The 18,132-nt window shown below is 43.1% G+C and overlaps 1 protein-coding gene across 2 annotated transcripts in view; it reads left to right on the top strand.

Annotated features, from left to right (window-relative positions):
* The first annotated feature begins 2,257 nt into the window (after positions 1 to 2,257).
* The window catches only part of LOC140586345 (histone-lysine N-methyltransferase 2B-like), a 73,952-nt gene continuing 58,077 nt past the window's right edge, over positions 2,258 to 18,132 (top strand). Inside the window, exons 1-9 of one of the 2 annotated variants that reach the window (XM_072708154.1) lie at positions 2,258 to 5,189; positions 5,355 to 5,575; positions 5,733 to 5,849; positions 10,036 to 10,186; positions 10,761 to 10,989; positions 11,105 to 11,169; positions 11,315 to 11,569; positions 11,708 to 11,814; positions 12,482 to 12,592. In XM_072708154.1, the coding sequence (XP_072564255.1) occupies positions 2,405 to 5,189; positions 5,355 to 5,575; positions 5,733 to 5,849; positions 10,036 to 10,186; positions 10,761 to 10,989; positions 11,105 to 11,169; positions 11,315 to 11,569; positions 11,708 to 11,814; positions 12,482 to 12,592 (4,041 nt within the window). In that variant the 5' untranslated portion in view covers positions 2,258 to 2,404. Of the gene's footprint in view, positions 5,190 to 5,354; positions 5,576 to 5,732; positions 5,850 to 10,032; positions 10,187 to 10,760; positions 10,990 to 11,104; positions 11,170 to 11,314; positions 11,570 to 11,707; positions 11,815 to 12,481; positions 12,593 to 18,132 lie in introns of both variants that reach the window. The other variant, XM_072708153.1, reaches the window with a different exon arrangement.

Here is an 18,132-nt window from a genome sequence, read left to right as displayed (position 1 = left end):
GGTATAATAAAGACCTCTGAAGTGTTTGTTATGCTTGTCCATCTTTAAGGGAGATGATTTCCCTGGGTTTGAAGTGAAAAAAGCAGGCTACAGGACCACACTTCGTTTTGGACAACGTTCCTGCAAAAGTAAGTATTCCGCCTGATTGTAGGCACTGCCATGTCTATCTTTGTTGCTTAGTTTGTGTAAACCATAATGGTAGTAATGGATGACCTAGTGAAAGCTTTGTAAATTTGGTGTGCTATTTTTTCTCTTATTACTTATAATTTACACTGAGATGGATCTTGATCACAAACTTTATTTATTTTACTTATTCATATCATAAGCTCTGAATTAAACAAAATTCCTGTATGACCTATATTGTACCCATTCTGTTTTGAAAGTTACTCCTTTGCACTTGTTTCATTCTAAATATTTGGTGTGAAACATTTTTATTTTGCATGTTATTACATTTAGTGTCGTCACTGCTCAATTTGTTTTTGCATTGCTAAAAGGAATAACTTGCATTTGTAGGAATGATAATGACAGCTACAATAATAGGCTGTTGGGCACACATAAGCAGAATCATATCTAAATACAGAGTAGTGTATTTTGAGTCATTTGGTAGGCTTACAGTGAAATGGAAATGCACCGCAAAAGATGGATTTTTATTTATGAAGGTGGTCAGCCATTTTGGCAATAAACTGAAAGGATATCCTTTTAATGGATTATTAAAGATATTTCCAGACTGTTTTTTGCTTAAAGAATAAAGAAATACAGTATTTATATTCATAGGTCTGGCTGATATGATATATCAATAATCAGCAATAGCGGACAAGTAACCTGGTTTTGATATATGACTTTGACTAACTGACAATTATTACTTTTGTCGGAGAGGTTAAGGAACTGCTGCTTCAGATGGGTTTACACTTTTTGTGACGTCTTTTAATAATAATTAAATGTGACCCACCGATTGACCATTTTCTTGAGATAAAAAACGATGATCAGCACTGCTAATATAAAAGAACTTACTTTTAGATACTGCACAGCCCTAATGTACAAGCTTGCTTACAGTGTTTTACACCTGTTGTATGCCTTGCATTTATGTTTAGCCAGTGCTGCAAATATGACTATTGTTGTAGAAAAACCCTTTAATTTTCTTTTATGGATGTGTTTCTTTTGTTTGAGCTCTGAACCTCTGCTGAGGTTAAAGGAAGTGTTTTGCCCATGATGTTAGATCATTTGCTCCATAAAACCCTGTCTTTTAGCCTTCCCTCTAGAGGGAAATTGTGCATGCATGGAATAATCTCAACATTTGCGTACCATGTTCACTAGGCTAAGCATGCTTTGATCTTGTATTTTCATTCATATATTTTTTTAAACTATCCCCGCTCAGCCCTGTTTGTACTGAAATTAATTTATTTTCCTCATTTCTATTTTTCATAAAATGGGCTCTGCAGTTATTGCTGATTCTCCATCACTGCAGTTCAGCACATTAAGAGTTAAATATTTCAGGCATCACTCTTAGCTTTCTTTCAGTGACTTAGTTTGACTGATTTAATTGCTGATTACAGTGACATTCGTAGTGTGTCCAACTTGTACTTGTCTAGCGTAATCAGTGGTTGTGTCAATGGAGTTTAGATATCAACTTGGCCTATGACTATCCATCTTCCATAACTTCCTATCCAGTGAAGGGTCATTATTAGCCTGACGGGAACTTGAGGCAGTGAACACCTTGTATGGACACATGCACACACACAATAACCAGCACCACTAAATACATGTCTCCGGGCTGCAAGAGTATACCAGTACATAGAGTGAAACTGAACCCAGTTGGAAAATTTTTCAGTGACAACACTTGGTACACAAGTGACAAAGTCTTGCTTTGGAATAATGTTTTTCCTCCCCTCTGTCTATTTTTATAGGCAAACCTGTCCAAATTCAGTTGTCAAAGCAGATACAAGACAAGCCCCCTCCAGTTTTGGTTGCAGCAGAAACTAATGCTAAGCCCCCAGCTTCTGCAAAAGTTTCAAAAGTTAATCAGGCATGCAGACCAAGAACTGAAAATACTAAGTCACAGAGAAGTGGTTGCAAGAATTCATTGTACAACAGCCCATCTAAAATAATTAAAAAAGGATTGAAGTCTCAAAACACCTCAAAACCCAAGATCACAGTGAAGCTTGTTACTAAAAGGACAGCTAAAAAAGAAGTAGTAGTTCGTAAAAAAGCTGTAAAAAAGCTCAAAGTAGCTGGGTTCAAGTTTTTATCAAAAACTAGGCAAATCCAAGGAGCTCAACTTTCAAGTGCTCATGTTAAGTTAAAGAGTGGGAGAGAAACCTATGAGTCTGAAAAACCTGAAGAACCAAGTGATACTGGGCAAAGTCTCAAAATTGCAAGACAGGGGCGCCGACTGTTAGGTAAGAGAATGGAATCAAATGATGGTGAACCTGGAGCCAAATGTGAGATTGATAACCAGAAAATGGAGGACACAAACACTCTGCCGAGGCTTGGTTTACTTTTGGAAAACAGAAGTTCTGAATCCATACCTGATAGAAAAAGAAGTAGGGGAAATGCTGCAGTTTCAAAAGTGAGAAGTGAAGTTTGCAGAGTAGGAAAGGTACCACCTAAAAAGCAGGCTTCGTTATTAGAAGATGATGGAGACCTTATTGTTACATCAGAAAACAACCAGGAAGAAAGTGTGACCAGAGAATTGTCAGAGGTTTCAAACCCAGGAGCTGACAAACCAGTGGGCACGGAGAGCAATGGCGGAGTTGGGAGTGAAGAGCAGAGGGATGTCTTCAAAGCTTCTGATATTAAACTTTCTTTGGCTACTGAGTTGGAAACACCATCTACAGAACCTGGTGAGAACTTATTGTATGAAAAACAAGGTGAAGATATGCGTGTTCCTGGCTTGAAATTGACAAGGGTGAGGAACCCTAAGGCTATGGTAGGTGATTCAGGCCGGTCTCGTGGAGGCAGGGGTAGCAAAGGCTCTTCTAGGAAGAAACAGAGTAAATTTGTTTGGACGCTGACTGTTGTGAAAGGCAAGAGCAAAGATACAAAGATGGAAGAGTCCGTAGATTTTGGAAAGACAGTAGGAGTGACAAAAGTAATGCCAGAAGGTATCCAAGCTGCATCTACAGACTCTTGGGTGACTCAGAGCCAGTACAAGGAGGATAACCAGGATGCCAAAGTTGATACTGCCTCTGTAACTCAACCTGAAGAGAGGCAGGAAAAGTCTTTCGATAGTGAAACACCCAGTGCGTTACTTGAAGTTGAAAAGGTAGAGGTAGTTCAAGCACATCTGGAGGAGGGAACACAAATAGATGATATTGTGATATCACAAAAAGCAGTTCCACCACTTCAGCTGAAACTGGTTTCCTCTCCAGGAAAACAAAACATGCAGCCATCTCTCTTTATCAGGAGAATCAATCCTGATCCTCCTGAAAAAGTGTTCACTGCAGGTAATATCACTGAAATTCCACAAGAACCTTTGACTTTGGAGGTGATTGCTCCCCCCATCTCTAAGCGAAAGACTAGATTACCCCTAGCCTCATCACGCAAAAAGCGTGGCCACAAACCGTGGACAACCCATAAACGTAAGAGTAAGCAAAACAATGGTGCTGAAATCCAGTCAGTCTTGCCTGCTGCCCAAAATGAGGTCCAGACTGAGGAATTAATGTTAGCTGCTATTGTTGAACCAAAATCTGTACCAAATGAAATGGGAATTAAAAATACAGAATGTTCTTCCTCAAGCCGAAAGGACTCAGAGCCCACAAATGCCTTTGAATCAAGTTCTTCTGAACCTCAGACTATGCCAGACTCACAGGCAGAAAGCAAAGGAGAGCTGGAAAAGAAGCCAACAGACGGTGAAGTGCTTGTGTTAGATCCTCCAATATCTGAAAGGTCACATTCACGCTACATCAGACACCCATTAAAACGTGGGAAAAAGAGACGCCGATCATTAATTGGACCAAGATTGAAACGGGGTGGACTTCCAAAGTTGCCCAAAGAGGAGGAGGTTGCATTGGATAATAATTGCCCTCCTGTTGCCACATCAACCCCATCAAGACCCAAACTAGTTGGTGTTCTAAAGAAGAAATACAGAAGGAAACCAGTTCCTACCTCATCCCTTCCATTCCATGGGGTGAAGCGGCCAAGAACTAAGTCGACCATTTTAAGCAAAAAAGTAGAATTGGGCTTGACCACGCAGCTGTTTAGTTCAGAAGAAACAGTTGGGGTTCAGGCAGAGCCACATTTGGCTTCCAGGAATATCAAACAAGGTAAATCAAAGTTTCTCAAGAATATCCGCCACTTTATAATGCCTGTGGTTAGTGCACGTTCCTCACGTGTCATCAAAACCCCAATGAGGTTCATGGATGATGCTGGCATGTCTGTTTTGCCACGCAGGGCCTCCCCCAAAAAAGGTCACCACTTTAATTTGCACCATCGCTCATATAAAAAGAAAGATGGTCCTGTTGAAGACCACCAATTTCCTGAAAACTCAGTGCAGGGTGATGACCTTCCAACAGGTAGGCTGTCAGATGTTGATTTGTCAGTAACTCCAGAGCCTGACCAGAACTTGACACTTGCTACTGAAAGCCACCTGTCAGAAAGCCTGTCTGGAAAGCGAAAGTCTCTTTTGCGAGAGCCAAGCTTTAAGTGGCGAGTACTTGGCTCCTCTGGTGGGGAAGTGTACACACTGGCGAAGCATAACGAACAAGTTAGCAAGGGAGAGAAGTCTTCTGATTTTCTTTCATCAGTCAGTTCAAGTTCTGCTTTGAAAAAAACCCAAAAGCTAAATAAGAAGACTCCTCACTTTGAAGTGTACAAGAAATTGAAGAAGCTGAATACAGGTACACGGAAAAAACGAAGGAAACGTATTAGTGATCTAGTTAAACCTGCTTTGAAGTCCTCTTCTGAGGCAGTGAATAGAATGCAAGATACAATGGCAAAAAGTTCCAGACCTTGTTCTTTGCTCTCCAACTTGGAAAAAGGCAAGTTGAAGATAGAGGACCTTGACTCTCCAGGTGTTGTACGTAAAGTGTCAGTTTGTGTCCGCACACTTACTTCTGAAATGTTGAAATCTCACATTGAACGGAGTGCTGCAAATGAGAAAAACAAGTCTGATAGGACTACAGACCCAGTAGAAGAAGAAAGCAAAACTGAGAGGGCTTTAGACTCCACCGGGCCAATGGATGTGCCAAAAGGTAAAACTGTCTTCCTTTTGCCTATTTTGATAAGGTCATAGAGTAAGTTAAAATATAAAGTGTTTTAAAATTGCTGTTTCTGAGTTTTGGCATGGGTTATATCAGTACTATGCAATATAAATGGATTTAACAACCAATCCTTAAATAGGCTTTTATGTTTGTTAGTATCCTCTACAGGAGAATCGATTGACCCAGAAGGTCAAAAGCAAGACTCCAAGGAAGAGCTTGATCATAGTGCAGAAAGTGACCGAGTGGTTCTGGAAGAGAAGGGTACCTCCCACAGAATTCATCTCACCGGTGCAAACAAGAGGATGTTTCATCTTTTAAAGAGAGCAAAGGTCCAGCTCATTAAAATTGACCAGCAGAAACAACTGAAGTCTTCTCAGGTAATGACTTGGTTTTACAATGTCTAATATCAGCTGTGGAAAAACTACATATGTGTCCATTTTGAAATTACTGTTGGTAATAATAGTAAAGTATGTAGTGTAGAAAGAAAACATTGTAATACAGTGTCTATACTTCCTGCTTGTTTTGCACTTCCAGCTTCTTTCTGGATCTCAGAATATGGGTTCTCGAGATCCAAGCATGGTGGTTGTGAAAAGGAGGAGAAGGAAACTGAAAGAGCGCCTTGAGAGAGGACCTCAAAATGGTATTCCTCAGGTACGAACAACTGGTCTTCATTTAGAGAAATCATTGCTAGGCTTGGGTGATATAGTGATGTTATTGTTGCGATATCAACAGCTTTGTTGCAGTGTTTTAGCTTTGTACGCTTGCAGTGTAGCCTGTATATTGGCTTATAAGACTACATGTAAGATTTGCTCATTCGGCTGCAACTGGCTTAATTTCTGTAACTACTAAGATATTACAGATTTTTATTTTTCAAGCTAAACAAGACAGGGGAAGTATCAGATTTAAATGACATCACTTGTCATTTTTTGACAAACTGCACCCGCCTGTACCTGTCATACTTAAACCCATATCCGAACCATTATCCGACAGAAATAAAATAAAATTACCCGATTGGAATTCCTACGGGGAGGCATAGACTAGTGTTTCGTGTGGTGCTTTATATTACTGTGTTAAAGGATATTGTCCACAGCTGATGGCCTCAGCTGACTCCTTCACTCCTGGATTACATATCCGGCGCATGAGAAAGCATGCTTCCTAAGCGATGAAGTTCCACATCTGTGGCTATCACACACAAAAACTTTCAGGCATGTTTTACACGCAGTGACAATGTTTACCAACATTGTTTTCGTTATCTGAGAACTCCAAAATTCTCCCACATGTCGAACTTGATTTTAGTGGAGGTATTGGCCACAACTTTAAACTCTCCACTTGCTAGTTTTCATTTCAACTCCTCAGCATCCATTTCGAACAACTGCAGGAGATCGCATGCGTGTTTTCAAAAATGAAAGTGGGAGAGGTTTCCGGGAATGTGCATGCAGGCATGAACTGATATGGATTTTACGTTTTATCTTGAATGCAGGGATTTTTTGTGTGTTATTAAAATATAGTCCTTGGGTATTTTTTGTTGGCACATTATGTTTTGAAAACCAAAATTTAGACCTGCGCTCTCCTACGTCTGACCTGAACCCGTATCCGACACAGTAGAATACTTTTCACCTGTGAATGAATAAGAAAAACCTAACCCATGTCACTATTTCTGGTCTCCTTCCATTGAATATGTAGGAGCTCTCATGTGCATGCATGAGCCATTCACACCTGGCCACACAGCCCCCCCTTTTATGGCGCTGATGGGGGATGTATCTGGATTGCATTTCACCGTTGCTTTGTTCATCAAATTATGCAGTAATGCAGCTATTTAGAATGCGAATAGCGTTCTTCATGTTAGGGTGGTACTACACGCTCCTGATGCAGGTAAAACAAAGAAAGGTGACAGTTTACTTTTTTGCAGATTTAACCTAATTTTAAAAACGTTAATACTTCCGACAATGGATGTTTTGAAAAGAAGACAGATTACGGATTTAGCCAGGATTTTTTTTCATAATTCTACAATAAGATTTCAGCGAGATATAAACTGAAATATCCATCCATCCAGCCATTAGCTTCCTCTTATCCGAGGTCGGGTCGCGGGGGCAGCAGTCTCAGTAGGGAAACCCAGACTTCCCTCTCCCTGGCCACTTCTTCCAGCTCCTCTGGGGGAATCCCGAGGCGTTCCCAGGCCAGCCAAGAGACATAGTCCCTCCAGCGTGTCCTGGGTCTTCCCTGGGGCCTCCTCCCAGTGGGACATGCCTGTAACACCTCACCAGGGAGGCGTCCAGGAGGCATCCTAAGCAGATGCCCGAGCCACCTCATCTGGCTCCTCTCAATGCGGAGGAGCAGCGGCTCTACTCCGAGTCCCTCCCGAATGACCGAGCTCCTCACCCTATCTCTAATGGATAGCCCAGCTACCCTGCGGAGGAAACTCATTTCGGCCGCTTGCACTCGCGATCTCGTTCTTTCGATCACTACCCACAGCTCGTGACCATAGGTGAGGGTAGGAACGTAGATCGACTGGTAAATTGAGAGCCTTTGCCTTTTGGCTCAGCTCCTTCTTCACCACGACAGACCGATGCAGCGCCCGCATCACTGCTGACTCTGCACCGATCCGCCTGTTGATCTCCTGTTCCATCCTTCCCTCACTCGTGAACAAGACCCCAAGATGCTTAAACTCCTCCACTTGGGGAAGGACCTCCTCCCTGTCCCGGAGAGAGCACTCCACCCTTTTCCGGCTGAGGTCCATGGTCTCGGATTTGGAGGTGCTGATTTTCATTCCAGCCGCTTCACACTCGGCTGCGAACTGCTCCAGTGAGAGCCGAAGGTCATGGTCTGATGAGGCCAACAGAACCACGTCATCTGCAAAAAGCAGAGACCTAATCCTGAGATCACCAAACCGGACACCCTCAACGCCCTGGCTGCGCCTAGAAATTCTGTCCCATAAAAGTTATGATAAAGGGCAGCCCTGGCGGAGTCCAACCCTCACCGGGAACGAGTCCGACTTACTGCCGGCAATACGGACCAAGCTCTGACACCGGTTGTACAGGGACCGAACAGCCCTTATAAGGCAGCCCGGCACCCCATACTCCTGGAGCACTCCCCACAGGACTCCCTGAGGGACGCAGTTGAATGCCTTCTCCAAGTCCACAAAGCACATGTAGACTGGTTGGGCAAACTCCGACGCACCCTCAAGGACCCTGCCGAGAGTATAGAGCTGGTCCACTGTTCCACGGCCAGGGCGAAAACCACACTGCTCCTCCTGAATCCGAGCACCCCCGAATAGACCTTACCAGGGAGGCTGAGGAGTGTGATCCCCCTATAGTTGGAACACACCCTCCGGTCCCCCCTTCACGCTCCTCCAGGTCTCACTGTCATTGCCCATGTGAGCATTGAAGTCCCCCAGCAGAACAAGACAGTCACCGGGAGGAGCGCTCTCCAACACCCCTTCCAAGGACTCCAAAAAGGGTGGGTATTCTGAACTGCCGTTTGGCACATAAGCGCAAACAACAGTCAGGACCCGTCCCCCCACCCGAAGGTGAAGGGAGGCTACCCTCTCGTCCACCGCGGTAAACCCCAATGTACAGGCGCCCAGCAAGTGGGCAATAAGTATGCCAACTCCAGCTCGGCGCCTCTCCCCGTGAGCAACTCCTGAGTGGAAGAGGGTCCAACCCCCTTCGAGGAGACTGGTTCCAGAGCCCAGGCCATGTGTCGAGGTGAGCCCGACTACATCTAGTCAGAACTTCACTGCCTCGCGCACCAGCTCAGGCTCCTTCCCCAACAGAGAGGTGACATTCCATGTCCCTAGAGCTAGCTTCTGCAGCCGAGGATCAGATCGCCAAGTTCCCCGCCTTCAGCCACTGTCCAACTCGCACTGCACCCGACCCCTATGGCCCCTCCTACAGGTGGTGAGCCCATTGGAGGGGAGACCCACGTGCCTTGTTCGGGCTGTGCCCAACCAGGCCCCATGGGTGCAGGCCTGGCCACCAGGCACTCGCCATCGAGCCCCACCCCCAGGCCTGGCTCCAGGGGGGGGCCCCGGTGACCCACGTCCGGGCAAAGGAAATCGTGGATCCATGTTATAACTCATCATAAGGGGTCTTGTGAGCCGCACTTCGTCTGGTTCCTCAACCAGGACCTGTTTGCCTTGGGTGACCCTACCTGGGGCCTCCACCACGATAAGGTGTCGGCTCCAGGAGAGGTAAACTGAAATAAATGTGAAAAATACTTGACGACACACTCGACCCCAGAGGGTTAACCTAATCTAAAAAACTTTAATTCTTCCGACAATGGATGTTTTGAAAAGAAGACAGATTACGGATTTAGTCAGCGTTTTTTTTCCCATGTTTCTACAATAAGATTTCAGTGAGTTATGAACTGAAATACATGAGAAGGATATGCGGCTTTGCCAGCTATGCTGTCGACCCCAGAGGGTTAAAGTTCATTAACACTAAAATTGTGATGCACCAATGTGGAAATTTAGACAATACGATAATATATTTTTGATTAATATTACCAATATCCAGCTAACCTTTGAGCACCTAAAATCTCACTGAAACATTTCGCTAGTGCATCCACAAATGCAGACAGCGAGACACCAGCAAAGTAGCTCCAATTTGGGACACTGTATCAAGCTTCAAAGTGGTGAATGAGCCGACAAAATCCCTTGTCTGAATGGCTGATTGTCCGGTTCAGTCATCTACAGTATTTCGGTAGCTGTGTCGTTAGCCGTGGTACTGCTGCCTTTGAATATATGAATTACAGCCTGCTCTTTTTGTGTTGTATTTATTCATATGGTGCCTATCACTTGTAACAGTGACTATCTTCTCTCTTACTCCCTGTTAAGCAGCGTGTGGGAGGGCCACGGATCAAGCATGTGTGCCGAGATGCCGCTGTCGTGCTGGGCCAGCCTCGTGCCATGGTGCCAGATGACGTTCCGAGACTGAGCGCCCTTCCCCTTCACGAGAGAGAGACCATCCCCTCCTCTCCAGCAGCACAAGGTAAAGCTATCATTTCTGCAGCGGTTAGACAAATGCCAAAAGAAAACTATGAGTCCCCTTTTCTGTGAGTCAGTAGCTACTATTAGGCACTTTCACACCAAAGTGCCTGATTTACAAGTCCCTGGTCTGTATTGACCTGGAACCTTTGTAGCTTCTGCCCACTTTTGTGTATCGCTTTCACACCAGACAGCAGGAACAGGGAGATATGCCAAATTAGCATGGGAAAAGCAATAAGTTCGTAGAACTTTGAGTTATGAGTAGCTCAGCAGACATTCCTTGCAAGTCACTGATCTCCTCCAATTTGGTAATATAATTCTGAATTTGAAGTTATTGGAGTATTATTTTGTGGTTTAATTCTGTTGATCTTTTGGTAGCCTTGCCTGGAAGAGTTTAGAAGTATTCTGTGTCACATGGATTATGACAAAAGTGATTTGGGTGGTAAAAATGCCTCAACAGCTTTTCTTGCCATACCTTAAAACTTGTCTGTTTTAGTGAGGGATTAATATTCACCTTTAAACGTTGATCCTCTTAGTGACCATTCTTGTATAAGATGACTTGCATTGATATTTTGCAGGTGTGTCACCATCTGAACCAGAGAGTCCCACTCTACAAGACCAGAAAACTCTTAAGGGGAGGAAGTCATGTGGGGGCCGGTTCAGGGGTGACTTTGGGGGCTTCGGCTTGAGATCTCGCAGATGCGGCAAGTGCAAGGGATGCTTGCACGAAGAGGATTGCGGCAAGTGCATGAACTGCCTGGACAAGCCAAAGTTCGGTGGACCTAACACCAAGCGTCAGTGCTGTGTGTAAGTGATTTCAGAAGGTCCCTCACTGTGTGAGAGACATTGTATTTTTGAATTTTTATTAAGCAGTCCTGTAATTTAGCATGAATTCTTATTTAATTGGGTCCTTCTCTTTTAGGTATAAAAGGTGCGATTGGATTGAGGAAAAAAAGGCACTGCGTTTAGGAGGGAAGCTTTACAAAGGTATGACTGCCTACACTTGCACTGTATGCACACAGGATGTCGCTATTACACATGACACCTAAATGTTTAAGAACTGACTTTATAATGAGATCCTCTCTTGTTGAAGTAACGCTTTCCTTTATTATGTTATTGAACCCTTTCTCAGGCCATGGGAAGCGGAGACGCTCATCGGCCAGTGTATGCCATTCCAGCAATGAGGAAGGGGATGCTGGGGATGGGGGTAGAGTGTCGCCCACAGGCCTTCCTGATGGCCAAAGCCCATCGCTCCGGAAACAGCCACGTCGCTGTGTCAAGCAGCGCTCTTACTGTGACCTTCTGGATTATGACTCGGACCTAGACCTGATGGGGAGCACTAACTCGGCATCCCCTCGGAGAAGGTCTACAGGCCCCCGCAGTCAGGGTATGAGTGGGGAGGGTGGAAACAGGATTGGGAAGCAGTGGCCGGTCCAAATGCACCTGGCCTAGAATATGACTCTCCTTTACCCAGTGATGGGGGATGCTTTCCAACAATTGTATTCATTGCGCTGTTTTTCTGTAGATTTTGGGTCCATGGATGGGTTGCCAGGTGATACCTCTGAAGATGGCATGAGGGGTCGTCGCTCAGGGCAGCACAGAGGCCCATTAGGGCGACGCAAAGTAGAAAAGGTAACTGCTGCCAAAGCCTTGTGAAGTCCAATTCGCAGTGTTTGTGCTTTAGGGGCCGACAGGTTCATGTCAAAAGGATGCTCTTGTATTTTGTTGTTACTCCCTTTTTACACATTTATCGTTGCTTCCTTACCCCTGGCTGCATGGATTAACACCGACGGTGGCTCTCTGAGGTGGATGACGTGCCTGTGGGAAGTGCTGTGGTGTCTGCACTTTTCCCTCCTTTCATCCGCATCCCTATCCCTGTGCACTTTGTGGTGGGAATTCCTGTCTCCTTCCTTTTTCATAGCACGTAGCTGCTTGTATTCTTCTCCTGCTTTTTGGCTCTGGCTTTAGCGGTCCTACCCCTCACCGGCACAGCTGGGGGCCAACGGGCGACCCTGAGGATGACGACCAGGCAGAGAGGAATAACCTGCAGGCACAGGAGTTGCTCCTGCAAATAGTGCAGTCACCATTATGCTCCGAACAGGAGGACACAGGGTCTGAGCAGGAGGACCTGCTATTAGAGCCCTTGTTTCTGCTGACTGAGTCAGCTCCCCTGAATATAGACGCACATGGTCTGCCAGCTCCACATGTGCAGGCAGAGGGTGCTGGTGAGCAGCTCAAGGCTGAGGAAGTCATGCTTGACAATGCCTGCTTTGATCTGCCATGTCTTGCTCGTTCTCAGAGTCCCCTGGAGCAGACACCTCCCAGTGTCCTGGCTGCGCTGGCTAATGGCTTTGCCCAGAGGGAAAAGGAACCCTCCCAACCTTCACACAAGATCCGGGTCGACTTCAAGGTAAGCGCTTGTTAGGAGGAGAAAAAAGCGTTGCAACCAACAGAATATACGGTACCTCTGTTGATGGCCTAGTTAGCATGCAGCTTCACACAAGATTAGTACAACACCTTAATACTAATAGCGACCAACTTAGTCAAAGAAAAAAGTCCGAAATTATAGATTAAAAAAAGGTCCCAATTGCAACCAACACCACAGAATAGCTGCTGCCCTCTATTGGACACTAAAAAGAAAATACTACTCCTGAGATGGACTAACTACCTCATCACATATTCTGACCGATCATGGTACACTGCAATGTTGAAATTTCAAATCAGTAGCACTACTATTGTATTTTTGTAAAAAAACTACCTGTTTCATGTCACATTTCATACGCCTAATTGTTCACATAGTTGGTTTAAAATAAGATGTATTCACATTCAGTGTAGATTACAGATGATAAAAGTAAATAGAAATTAAATAAGAGCATAGATAGCAAAGGATCGTTATTCGGATGGGATCGTTATTAGGATGGTTTAAACAAGAAATTTGAAGAAGGCATGCGATGAAAATTAGAGAATGGTTAAAAAAAAAATTGTAGAAGAAACCTTTCCTCTGCACCAAGTATGGTACTTTTGGTACAGTACTTTCAGTACTTTTGCTTTTCCAGTGACTTCTGGTCGAGTTCCAGTACCAAAAGTGCCAGTGAGGTTTTTTCCCAGTGGCTGCAGTGCCAATCCTGCCACCAATCCCCAAGTTATTCCCTGTAAGTTGGAGGATCTCTTTATGGGGCTGGATGTAGATTAACATCATTCCCAAGACGAAGCAATTGCAGGTTAAGGGCCATTCTCAAGGGCTCAATGTAGTAGAATGACTCTGGCAATTCATGGGATTTGAACCAGCAATCTTCCAGTTTCTGGCACAGATCCCTAGCCTCAGAGCCACCACTCCACCAATGTATAAAAGAAATAATTAAAATTCCAAAGCCTGCTAAGTTTTTTTTTTTTTTTTCCCCCCCTTATGATAGAGTAAGACGGTAATAATATTTTAGCGAAACTTTAACCCTTGATGTTCGTACAGAATTGAAAGTAAGAAAGCCTTATTTTAATACTGCTGACTAGCAATATAAAGAATTGGATGTGCATAATATGTGATGTCATTAATATTACATATCATCCAGCCCTATAATACACTGCAGCCATTTCAAATTCAGTACAAAATATGTGTTGTCATTTGGTGACAGTACTAGTTTTTGCACCAGTGGGAAACCAACACCTTGAAGTACTGTACTTTCGGTACTTTGGGGAAGTACCGAAAGTTCAGTACCTGGTGCAGTGGAAAAATGCCCTTAGTTTTATTGTACAGCTTCAATATTTGAGAATTGAATAACCTAATGTCAGTGTTTCGGTCACCTTGGAGAGGTCCACCATCTTGCAAAATGCGTAGCAATGTTGCCAAATAGATCATGGTTGCCAGATGTTTCTGATTAGATCCAAAAACTGTCAAGTATAACAAATTTTGATCGTATGCATTCTTCAGTTTTCTTGTTTAAACCATGTATATTGTGATGTGGCATAGCTTTTACTGATGAAATATGATTAAAATACATCTATTCATGTTAGAATAACTTTTATTTCAGATAAGCTGGGTGTATAATAGAACGGCACGTTCTCTAATTTTGATCGCCACAGTCTTTTTGCATTTATTTTTGCATTGGCAGCAGTAGCCTATGGAACAACGAAATGTCATGTTTTATTTATTAGCATCTTATTTAAAGTAACTTTTAAAGCCACTTTAATTCATGTTTATTAAAAGTCATCTTTAATTATGTAGGGTTCGTTGTAAGTAATCTGCATCAACTTTTTTTTTTGTGCTGAGCAACAGTGGTTAATCTTGATATGCTGGAAACTACTGTACCAGCTGAACATTTTCATACTGCAATTCAGGTCAAAACTGCGGACCTCCTACTGTACCAGGGGGCCTGCAACAACCAGCACCTGCATTCTAAATCGGCAAGTGGGCTGCAATTGACCCATTGTGTTTATGCTTTTAGCATCCCTGGCTAAATTGCACTAAATTTTGCAAAATGCAACGTGTGAAAGTTGTGGAAATAATTTTAACAACGTTGATAACTGTACAACCCTTGCAGTATTGGAGTAGATGGCTAACAGTTGAAGTTTGGTGGTAAGGCAAGAGTGTCACACTACTGGGCCCTGCAAGCCATGACAAATGGTTTAGTTTTGTAAAAATCTGTTGGCTTTGTAGTAAATATTGCTTATTGGATATGATCTCTTGTTGACATTGGAGCCTGACCAATATGCCAGTATGAGCCAATTGCAGATAAATCACTATTAGCATTTATGATGGTCAATAAATGGCAGTTAAACAGAGAGCTGGAAGAAGTCCTTAAACCGTTATGAATTTTGCCATTGCGTAGTTTGTCCACCAGAGGGTACATCACAACTCTCTTGTTAGCAACCCACTTGTTTGGAACATGCATTTGACTGAAACTTTAATATTTTGTTGTACTTCTGTTCGAAGTATTATTTATGACAGTAGAATAAGTTTATTCCTAAACTGCGTTTTGTCATAGTGAGTACTTTTACATAACTACACACAAATGTTGAGGAAAATCTTTATTTCAGGAAAATGAAAAATTTATATCAACCAGTGTATCTATTGAATTTTTGAATCATCAGATCTAAATTGGTTTTGGTATCAGAAAATCCTGTATCGGTTGGGCTTTAGTTAATCTTTCTGCTAAAGAATAGTGTGCAAAGATGATTTTATTCCATGAAACATGCTCTGTGTTTCCCCTAGGTTTACAGCTTTGGGAGGGGGGGACAGACGGACACAGACAGAATTCATGGTGTTCATATGTTTCTTTTTTGACAGCAGTAAATAGAACAACTGAACTAAACATCAGAACATATCTTTTTATGACAATTATCCACAAAGAGCTATTCCGGCTGCTCCTCGCAGGAGAGCGAGTGTTGCCATCTTCACCACCCTGGGAGCGTTTAAAAAAACGCAGATATTTTTTTCTGCTTTTCAGGTGTTTGATTCGACATATTTTCCGGCACGCGCTCTCTGTCCGCTGGTGAGAGTGCGCACACATGTCTGTGTAGAGGCATTGTATGGGTACCAAACTGGACGCAATTAAATTTCAACAGATTTTTTTTTGAAGTAGTCTGGTAGCTGGTCAGCAAAATGTATCATGGGGAACTTGGCGAAATTTGTCTTCGGAGAATTTAATCGATTTTGTGTGTGTGTGTGTGTGTGTGTGTGTATATATACTCTCACCTAAAGGATTATTAGGAACACCTGTTCAATTTCTCATTAATGCAATTATCTAATCAACCAATCACATGGCAGTTGCTTCAATGCATTTAGGGGTGTGGTCCTGGTCAAGGCAATCTCCTGAACTCCAAACTGAATGTCAGAATGGGAAAGAAAGGTGATTTAAGCAATTTTGAGCGTGGCATGGTTGTTGGTCTGAGTATTTCACAATCTGCTCAGTTACTGGGATTTTCACGCACAACCATTTCTAGGGTTTACAAAGAATGGTGTGCAAAGGGAAAAACATCCAGTATGCGGCAGTCCTGTGGGCGAAAATGCCTTGTTGATGCTAGAGGTGGGCCGACTGATTCAAGCTGATAGAAGAGCAACTTTGACTGAAATAACCACTCGTTACAACCGAGGTATGCAGCAAAGCATTTGTGAAGCCACAACACGCACAACCTTGAGGTGGATGGGCTACAACAGCAGAAGACCCCACCGGGTACCACTCATCTCCACTACAAATAGGAAAAAGAGGCTACAATTTGCACGAGCTCACCAAAATTGGACAGTTGAAGACTGGAAAAATGTTGCCTGGTCTGATGAGTCTCGATTTCTGTTGAGACATTCAAATGGTTGAGTCAGAATTTGGCGTAAACAGAATGAGAACATGGATCCATCATGCCTTGTTACCACTGTGCAGGCTGGTGGTGGTGGTGTAATGGTGTGGGGGATGTTTTCTTGGCACACTTTAGGCCCCTTAGTGCCAATTGGGCATCGTTTAAATGCCACGGCCTACCTGAGCATTGTTTCTGACCATGTCCATCCCTTTATGACCACCATGTACCCATCCTCTGATGGCTACTTCCAGCAGGATAATGCACCATGTCACAAAGCTCGAATCATTTCAAATTGGTTTCTTGAACATGACAATGAGTTCACTGTACTACAATGGCCCCCACAGTCACCAGATCTCAACCCAATAGAGCATCTTTGGGATGTGGTGGAACGGGAGCTTCGTGCCCTGGATGTGCATCCCACAAATCTCCATCAACTGCAAGATGCTATCCTATCAATATGGGCCAACATTTCTAAAGAATGCTTTCAGCACCTTGTTGAATCAATGCCATGTAGATTTCAGGCAGTTCTGAAGGCGAAAGGGGGTCAAACACCGTATTAGTATGGTGTTCCTAATAATCCTTTAGGTGAGTGTATATATATACACGAGACATGAAATAAGTAAATCCGTAATCACAGAGGTAGAGTTTTTACACACATATATGTGTGTGTAAAATCTTGTACATACTCTCCCATTCTATTTTATGCCTCAGAATTTATTTAATTATAAATATACTGTGCATCTGCTGGCGTGTTCCAAACTAAATCTCATTGTACTTACAATGACAATAAAGCATCTCTATCTATCCATCTATCTCTCTAATATGACTTAATATCTTCCTTTCAGCAAGACAGTTAAAAACATATTGCCAAGTATAGGTAAATGTTGAATAAATAAAATTTACTGTAAGGTAGAACTACATATAGCAGGTAATGTGTGGGCAATAGTAAAATACCAATATGGGGGGGAAAAATTGAAGAAAATGGCATTCCACAAACCTTTACATTGTAAATAAACAAAAACATAAAAATACACTCAACAGTGGATTTAATACGAGATGGCTATTAGGGCTGTAATGGTATTTGGTATTTTATCAAACCATTTGGTACACCCCTGATGGTTCGGTATTCCCACGTGAACCGAGGTATTACAATATGCCTGTTATATTTGTACTGGAGCGAATATGACCCCAAAAAATACATCTATTTAGATGTCATTATACAAAAGCAGATGGCATAAACTGTCTGCCTCCTGGATAAAGGTTGCGGAATACATCAAATGTAACCAACGTCGTTTCAGCAATAAGACGCTGCATTAGTGGCGATCTCACAGACTGTCAACAATTGGCTGACATAAGGCAACACCGTACAGTTGATCAGCAGCCAACATGCTTTTACCACACCGTGGTCATCTTTAAATGGGTTAAATATGTGTATTCGTATATTTATGCTAATTGTAAATCTCGGAACTGTAGTTTGCTGCAGAATGTGTGTGTTTTGTTAGCCTGTAACCATGAGTATCATGTAAACTGCTGGTTTGCTTTTCTGTTCCGCTGCTAGTATTAAAACGATAGTGGCTGTTAGAGTATTCCATTTTAAAAGAGCTGTCGGCTTCTTTATTAAAATGACTGGACCACTGGACTTTTTTTTTTTTTTTGCCCCCTTCA

The sequence above is a fragment of the Paramormyrops kingsleyae genome, unplaced genomic scaffold, assembly GCF_048594095.1.
Source record: "Paramormyrops kingsleyae isolate MSU_618 unplaced genomic scaffold, PKINGS_0.4 ups41, whole genome shotgun sequence".
Taxonomy (NCBI): Eukaryota; Metazoa; Chordata; class Actinopteri; order Osteoglossiformes; family Mormyridae; genus Paramormyrops; species Paramormyrops kingsleyae.
Note: the sequence above shows the minus strand (reverse complement) of the source record. Positions and strands in the feature narration are given on the sequence as shown.